Below are 8,800 nucleotides of genomic sequence, written 5' to 3'. Positions count from 1 at the left end.
GCCACTTTTGTCTCCGACTTTCAGGGCAGGGGCTGTGGACGATGGCGACCGGTCACTCGGTATAACGCTGTCGCTTGATTCGAACTTTCGAGAACCAACGCAAACAGACTTAAGGAATTATTCCTCTTTTGTATCTATATTTTATGGTTGTGTCATTATCATCTTCTTCATTCATATCACTGTGGCATTATTAGCCAAGGCGAATTTTATAACGTGATAACCATTAATTATCCAAATTATCGTGTTGCATCTCAAACATTTAATTCTGAATTTTATTTCAATCGATATATAAGGCAGCAAAGTCATGAAACGGACGCAATCATGATGTAACCCAGTTAAAATAGCAGACCACAGCTAGCTCTTTACGATTAATAAACCCAGGAAGGGTTTCTGAATCGTAAAGACTTGAAGCATCGAAATTTCATAATATATATATATATGCTCGTAAACATTCAGCGGATAAAATGTCCAAAGCCTAAATATAAAATATGATTCAAGTAGTGGGAGATAACATGTTATTTATCCAGAAAATGCTTTTACAACGTTCGATGAAATCGTGGAGTTTTGGGGGGGGGGGGTACCGACCCCCACCCGGATTCACAGCTACTTACGTATGGTTTTATCGAGGTATTATCGACTACGATAGCTGTAGCTACTTTTTAATAAATTAAAAATAAATCATGAAGAAAATATCTCGCAAGTAGCTCGTGCGCGTCATTTCCGTTTAAGACGTTATGACTTCTATTTAATATTAGACGACTTTGCCCATCACTTACGTGTATTCGAGACTATTCAGAGTAAAGCATGGCTTGACCCATCAAAACTATCATAAGAAAACACGCCAAGAATGTGGTCCCAACGAGTCGAGTTCGGTTTCATGACGGACATTAACATAAATACAAGAATAATTTATCGCTGTTGCTAGAAGGCGCCACAGAGATTACCACTACCACGTATGGAAGTGACAAATAGATTAAGAACTGAATTCCAGTTAAGTTTTTTTAGTAGCATTAAAAAATGATCATGAACACTGTTGAGACTGGTCAGTCAGTGATGACCTAAATCATCATGTCAATAGTACATCATCCTACTTCCACAGATGTCGTCACAGCTATTGTAGCCGCAGTATATCGCTTTATGCGTTAATTACGAATACAAGTTCAGTACTACTACAGACAGCCTACAGACCGATGTTACGTTGTACTTTACGTTTTAAATATACGATTAAAACAATTACAAACACACACAATAAATTATTTTATTCAGTGTCAACAAAGTATATTACAATTTCTATGTTCTCCTTTGAATAAAGTCTGCAAATTTGTTAACGTCAAACGCTAATAACCCTTACAGCTTTCACTCGTTGCTTTTCAGCGATTATTTAGATGCCCTAAATAATCGCTTATTAACTGTAGACAGCTAAATATTTCTAACATAAACTGGTTTGACATCAACAATGTAAACCACATTTGAATGCCTTTTGAAGGAAATGCAGTCGTTTAGGAGTATAGATCATACGCACACCTTGAATTCTCAAGTGCTACAGTCTACTACATAATAAATACATTAACATTTTCGTTTCAGATGCTTGCGAACCAGGTTGATGTCAAACCAGTTTATGTTAGAAATATTTAGCTGTCTACAGAGCTATTATTTAGGGCGTCTATCATCTTTTAGATTTTTTTGTCCACGCTTAGATTACGCATTAGAGTTTGAGATTCAATTTTTCAAATGAAAAGCAACGAGTGAAAGATGTAAGGGTTATTAGCGTTTGACGTTAACAAATTTGCAGACTTTATTCAAAGGAGAACATAGAAATTGTAATATACTTTGTTGGCACTGAATAAAATAATTTAATATGAAGCATAACATGTTTGGGACTATAGATTATAGTTATATATAATGTAGCCGTAACTACAAATTATATATATCAATACAAAAATACGTATTGACTGGCGGCCTGTTAAACAAACTTAACAATTCGCTGTATTTATTGTTAATAAAATGAACGTTTCCCTTGATATAGCTAATATAAATTAATTACTTAGATCTCCAGCTCAGACATTCGAATTCACCCGTGTAAGAACATAATTTTTTACTAATCCAAAACTACACATCTGGCAATATACTCGTAATATATTAATGATAAAACGAATGACAAATCTCAGGTCCGGCTCAATAACTATAAACTTCGGAGTGGACGAAGCTAGCAAACATTCAAGTTTTAATTTGGTTTTTCCAATTTTTTAAAAGCGTTATGTCTATTCACGGATATTTTGGTAGTAAACATATAATACCAAGATTAAGGCCGGCTGCCACAGCTCTGAGTTTTAATTTGTAATTATCATAATATTAACAAGATGTTGTGAGCTACCCTTGACATCAATATTTGATAAACATCCTCGTAGCGATATATCTACAAAATAAAAGAAATATACTTGAGACTTAAATTGAGTTAAGCCGTGGAGTATTCAAAAAACTATTACAAAGCGAAAATGCAAAAACTTTACTATCGGGTATCAAAAAGCTATCTAATGGGAGTTATGGGCCGAATTTATATTACGTATTACGACAGATCAGAACACGCGATTAAAAGTACAATGATTCTCGAATAATAAGGCATTTAGTGCATACGATGCGGCATGTCAACACCTGCCGCAAACACAGGTCGATAACAAGTTCACGAGCCACCAAACCAGCCTGCGATTAGCTAACCGATGACTTAATTGGTTGCATTGTCCGGGGGCGAGCTTTCGTCGTGTACCGGTTCCGCGGTGACTCGCGACCTTGTACTTGAAGATGTACGGGTCGACTATATATAAGTGGCATTCGGCCCCTCGGCCATCACTCGCGACCCGGCAACCTCCACCATGATTTCCATTTGGGTGCGTACTTTTTCATTATCTCTGCCTTGTGATAAGATGGGTATTTCATCTTTGTACATTTCGCACGACATTTCAATATGTTCATAGGATATTGAGATAAGGATAAGTCTGTCTAATGTTGTGAAGCTTAAAACGTGTTTTTATGAAGTTTGTGCAAGTAACGATGTGTCGTTCGAGACGTGTTAAAGACATTTTGGGAAAATTTATTAATAGGCTGTGAAGGCTTCACTCATAGTTCGAATCTGGTCTGGAACATAATTATTTATTAAAACATATTGGGCTTAAAAGCGATTCACTTGATGTTTTCTAATGTTGTGCCGCTGCACTGTTGAGAATTTATTAATTAGCAAACGGAGAGTTCGTGATTGTTTGTGTGACTTTAATGACAATGTTCAAATTATATAATATGTTGGAAAACAGGATCTTCACGTTTCGTTAAAAACACTGAGAACTTTATTTATGGTTATCGTAATATGATTGACTTTTTATTACAAGTTTATATCGAACAAGTCGCGACCTATTATACATAAGTAATAAGTACATATTTTATACATTGTAAATTAAAATGTAAAATTATATAACTAAAATAATTAATAGAATGAAGCGAGACCTTGTTAGGAGCTTTTTACTAAAATATTTCGTCAGGATCCGCTTAAATTAACGACCTTGAATTTAAATATTATGTTATCTTCATTTCTATTAATAATATAATCAACTATTTAGCCATATATTACCTATGAAATAATTAAGCTCGATAAAGTCTACCTTATGAAAAACTAATATTTTAATAAATTGTTTGAAGGTGGTGACGACAATCATGCTGGCGATGGCAGGGACCATCAGCGCAGGCTACGAGTACAATGTACCAAACCCGGTTTTCGGTCCCTACTCTGCTCAGGGTTCTTCCTCGACTGGTTATGCCCGACCCGGATCTAACTACAAAGCCTCCTCCAACTTAGGATTCAATTCTGCCTTTGGAAACTATGGTAACTACGGCGCATCTACCGGCATTGGCTCTGGCTTAACCAGTACCGGCTACCCAACAGGATCATATGTTCAAAGTGGCTCATCACTTAGCTCTGATTCAAACAAAAAGTACCTGTCTGGAGCGGGATCGAGTTACAACTCTGGATACTACCAAACAGGTTCAGTATCTACTCCCGGAAGTGGGTCTGGATACTACCAAACAGGTTCAGGATCTACTGCCGGAAGTGGGTCTGGATACCAAACCGGTTCAGGATCTAATACTGGAAGTGGGTCTGGATACTACCAAACAGGATCCGGAACCAATACTGGAAGTGGATCAAATTTCAACGTACATGGCTCTAGTCAATCAAATCATAACTCTGGCTCAGCTTTTGGAACAGGATCTAACAATAACTACGGTTCAACCGGTTCTTTTGGATCTAATAATTATGGACCTAGTTCAGGACACCAGCTTACTGAATATCAAACTACTTTTGAAAGTACATCGGATACGAGCGGCCTAGATAAAATTGGCAGCCACTACGAATCAGCCAGTGCCGCTAACCAGTTTCAGTCCTCAAATCAATACCATTCAGCAGCTAAACAAGAATATTACATTCAAAATTCCCAACAGCCTACACAAGTATTCAAACATTTTTACGTACTCTCCGCACCTGAAGAACCAGAGCCAGTCAGGCAACGCCAACCGATTGTATTGCCTCCCACACAAAAACACTACAAAATCATATTTATCAAGGCACCCAGTCAACCAGCGCCATCTCCGCAGATTATCACAGTACCTCAACAAAATGAAGAGAAGACTATTGTCTATGTCTTGGTAAAGAAACCAGAAGATGTCAAGAACATTGCTCTACCTAAATTCGAATCTAAGGCACCGACAAAACCCGAAGTATTTTTTATCAAATACAATGACAAATCCGATTCTCAAGCCCTCATTGATAACATTGTCAGTGATTACAACAAAGGTGGCGTAAAGGCATCTTTTTCTAATTTAAATGGCAAAGGAGCCACGTACACTGCAACTGGGCCAACTTCAACGAGCGAAGATACTTCAGGATCTCTTGACAGTATTTTGCACTCAGAGCAATCATTAGTGGTTGGTGGATCAGATACTTCTAGTCAATTTAATGAAGGCAGTACTCTTTTAAATAACAAAGATGCATCCATTGAAACTGGCAGTGGAACTAATCTTCAGTCAACATCAAATTCTGCAACGGGATCTATTTATGTGCCTTTCAAATCAACTGAAACCAGTAGCAGTTACAATTCCTATGATTCGGCTATAAAACCGACCGGTAACTTTCCTTCTGTAAATAACGACGTAATTTCAAGCACGTCTGATTCTGCTGTGAAAACTATTGACAACAGATTTAATTCTGAAATCGTAGCTAGTAATATTAACCAGGATGCCGGTGAAACATTTGCAGCGGTAGTAAATGATGAGTCTAGTTCTGTATCTTCAATTATTTCAAATTCGAATTTGGAGAGCAGTACTTTCGATGCATCAAGTGGTCTTGATACTACTTTACCTAACTATGCACCAAGCAATTTGTATGGGAGTTCTATTGTCAAAGGCTCTGGCAACGGCTTAGGTAGCTCAACTACTTTTGGAGCTGGAGGAAATAGTGGATCAAATGCGGCTACATCTTTGGGGACTGAATTAGGTTATAACTCTGTAACATCTTACAATTCCTATAACACAGTCAAGCCCAGCGTTAGCTTTGGCACAAATTATAATAACTTAGATTCCAGTAGCGGAAGCGGTGCAGTTGGCTCTGAAAAGTACAGCTCGTCCTCTGGATTTGGGTCTAGTGTATCATCTGCAAACACATATCATCAAAACAGCCTACCGTACAACTCGTTCGGCTCCACAACCGCAAACGTCTTGCCTTCTGGCACCCAATCGAGTTTTGATTCTTCTCTAGTGTCACCGAGTCAAGGAGTTCCCCATGAAACCTATGGCCCCCCCAAGTTTAAAGTATTTTAGAGTTAAAGAAACTGTTTAACTACAACTGATAATATAATATTATTCAATATTTGACTGTACCTTATTACCTATTGAATACGTTTGTTTTATTCTTAGATTTGAGTTGCTAGATCAAAATATTGATTATTTATATTTAGCATTGGAATAACAATACAGGTGACATAATTATATTATATACATTTTAATTGTCAAAAATGTATTTTAATGTAGATTTGAATAAATAAAAAAGGGAATTTAAAAAGAAATAATTATGTTATTTAAAAGAAATTCGCACGTTTACAATTAAGTTTTACAACATTTGGAACTTTTGGATCTACTTGAGCAAAACTCACAAATTTTTGTTTAGTTTTAAAATGTCCTCATCATGATCTTCACGTTGCAGGTAGAGCTGACGTTACACAGCCACAAAGACCAAACTTTAAAAATGTTTGACGGTGTATTTAATTTAATTATTATATACAGCTACGTTTAAGATCATATTAAATACAATTAAGAATAAACATAAAAACACTGTTTACAGGTTGTTTCATTTTCGACACTATCGACATATTTATATGTTCGCAGAGTGAATTCACAGTAGCTATATTGCGTATATTATATGTTTAATATTATATATGTACTTTATTATATTTTATTGAATGTTTCTCGACATTATCGTATTGGCATAGTCTGTAAGGATAATGTATGTATTTCTGTAATAAATAAACAAATAAAATAAATAAATGTTTTACAGATAAGCAATTATCAATTTGTTTGTTTCAGAACAAATTCATAAACAATTTTAAATGATAAACAATAATTAGATAAAAATACACGATGTATTTCACGAAGCTTATTAAAAGAATAAGAACAAAATTATTAGCAAATTATTTCGAATATTGAAAAAAGGAATGACCGGAGTTAGTGTCGCGTAAGAGAATACATTTTTATATCAAATACTGCTAGAAACGATGACAGATGACAATCAAAATATATGCAATAAACTAGATAAAATCCCTTAAAAATAAATTTATTATTACGACCCGATGCGGGGCATACTTGAACTTGAATTTGTTGGCACTCGACTTGCTTTAATGGTGATCCTTTGTCCGCGTCAGGGACACCGAGGGCACCCAAATACAGGGCAAGTATTAGGGTGCCCTGCCCTTATTATTATTAGTACACAGTTTGTTATACACAAGTGAGGCATGTGTATAACAAACTGTGTATCCGTTGCTGACGTGATCATTGACGTGGCGTGGGGGCGAGCGACGTCACAACCGCTGAAGTGCATCCACCGCGGCCATCTTGATGTACTTCATGCTTCTGCTCGTAATCTTGATTTATTGAGCAAAGCGATTAATATCGAATTCCTGTCTAATTTAGCCAGTAATGCGTTCGCCTTAGGGCTGTCACGACCTGGAACGAACTTCCACTCCAGTTGCGAATTCGATAATGACAACTAACGTTGACACTGTATTGAAGCCCTACCGCCTCACCGAGAAAGACACATCTATCGGCAATATCTCGCCACGTCTAGGTCAATTGTTTAGGCTTCTGAGCGATTATACGTAGGCCGCAGGGCAGCCCTAGTGTAGTTTATGAATGGCGCGCCACAACGTTGCGGAATGTTCGCGCCGGCGCCATTTATGTTGGCAATGTCTCAATTCATTTAAACATCTGCTTTCACGCAAGTCCTAGTAAATAGCTGTTCAATTTTGTCTTGTAGGTAATTAAGCTTCTTTTTATCGATAAATCAGTTTCGAGCGCCGTTTAGTTTAGATTAGATAAGATAGTTTGAACGTGTCACGCGCAGCTGTTTAAGTGTGTGAATCACAAACATAAGATCGTGCGTACCCAGGGATTATTCTTTTTACGCGCTTCTACGGTGAAGGCAACCATCGTGAATTAATATAAGTATAAATACATATGAGTTAGAATTGGTTTAAGCTAAATAAATAATTTACCCTTCAATAAATCATTTCACTAAAAGTACCACGATTTTAACTACTAAGGTTGAGGTTTAAGACTCGTATCCTTAAGTGTAGGCTCTGTCTTTTTTGTTGTGTTCTCCGGTAAGTATCAAAAACCACAAAGGGCGTGTTACCACGCGGATAAGTTTCTCCTGAGACGTTACAAGAGAGAAATCAGAGCATATTAGTCTTCATCAATAACCATTTAGTCTTAAAACCGGATGCTTTTGTTATGGTGCTCACAAGAAACGAATAAACAACAACAAATAATCTGTAAACTTAAAATTCGGTTTTACAGCAATTGCTAGACTATTCCAATTCAATATAATTTTAATAGTATATTTTATTGTTTGTAGAATAAATCAAATATGTTTTATTTATGTATTTTGTTGCATTTAATCCACTCCGCCGCTGTAGCGCAAGACGCAATCGTAAGGCTGCACTGCGACGGCGACATGTCGTGCTTTGGTGTAGCTTTGAATTGGAATCTCATGTTAACGACTTCAACTTGTGCTCAATCGTGTTTGTCGATCATTTATAACGGGCAAAATTACCAAATAGAGAGAACCATGTATCATCCCAAAGGTAAAATTTCCTCGAACGTGAGACATTTTAAGGCCCCTCGCAGACTTGCGATTATTAAAATTAAATATGGTACCTTAACCGCGTTCGCTGGATTACTTTCAATGGATATTGAATCTTTAGTGGGAACTCGAGTGATATTCTCGAATGCTGCAAAGTCAGTGGCGTTCAAAGAGAAGATTGTTAAGTATTGCCTATTCGGGTTAAGGCAAACAGGCAGAGCATATGTGTGCACTGACGGTGATAGAAAGGAGAATTGTTCATTGCAAGGGCTTCCCCTCTTTAAAGACAAACGAGTGATCGCTTTATCTGAAAAACAAAAGGTTTGTAACATTCAGAGAGCCTTCATATCAGTTGGCTCCTTCATCCCGTGGGTAAATTCAGTTTTAAAATACAATAAAATGAAC

At 36.8% G+C, this 8,800-nt stretch overlaps 1 protein-coding gene and 1 long non-coding RNA gene across 2 annotated transcripts; one reads left to right on the top strand and one right to left on the bottom strand.

Moving 5' to 3' along the window:
• Positions 1–2,787: 2,787 nt before the first annotated feature.
• LOC123718439 (hyphally regulated cell wall protein 3-like) lies at positions 2,788–5,935 on the top strand. The gene is made up of 2 exons (XM_045674926.1): positions 2,788–2,885; positions 3,688–5,935. The coding sequence occupies exons 1-2, from the start codon at positions 2,871–2,873 to the stop codon at positions 5,857–5,859; spliced, it is 2,187 nt and encodes a 728-aa protein (XP_045530882.1). The 5' UTR covers positions 2,788–2,870; the 3' UTR covers positions 5,860–5,935.
• A 723-nt stretch (positions 5,936–6,658) lies between these two features.
• On the bottom strand, positions 6,659–8,113 carry LOC123718645. Its single transcript, XR_006755043.1, has 2 exons — positions 7,806–8,113; positions 6,659–7,721 (listed from the first exon to the last, which is right to left on the bottom strand). It is a non-coding gene; the product is annotated as an uncharacterized LOC123718645 (long non-coding RNA).
• Between the last annotated feature and the right edge of the window lie 687 nt (positions 8,114–8,800).

The sequence above is a fragment of the Pieris brassicae genome, chromosome Z, assembly GCF_905147105.1.
Source record: "Pieris brassicae chromosome Z, ilPieBrab1.1, whole genome shotgun sequence".
NCBI lineage: Eukaryota > Metazoa > Arthropoda > Insecta > Lepidoptera > Pieridae > Pieris > Pieris brassicae.
This window is presented reverse-complemented; position numbering and strand designations above follow the sequence as displayed.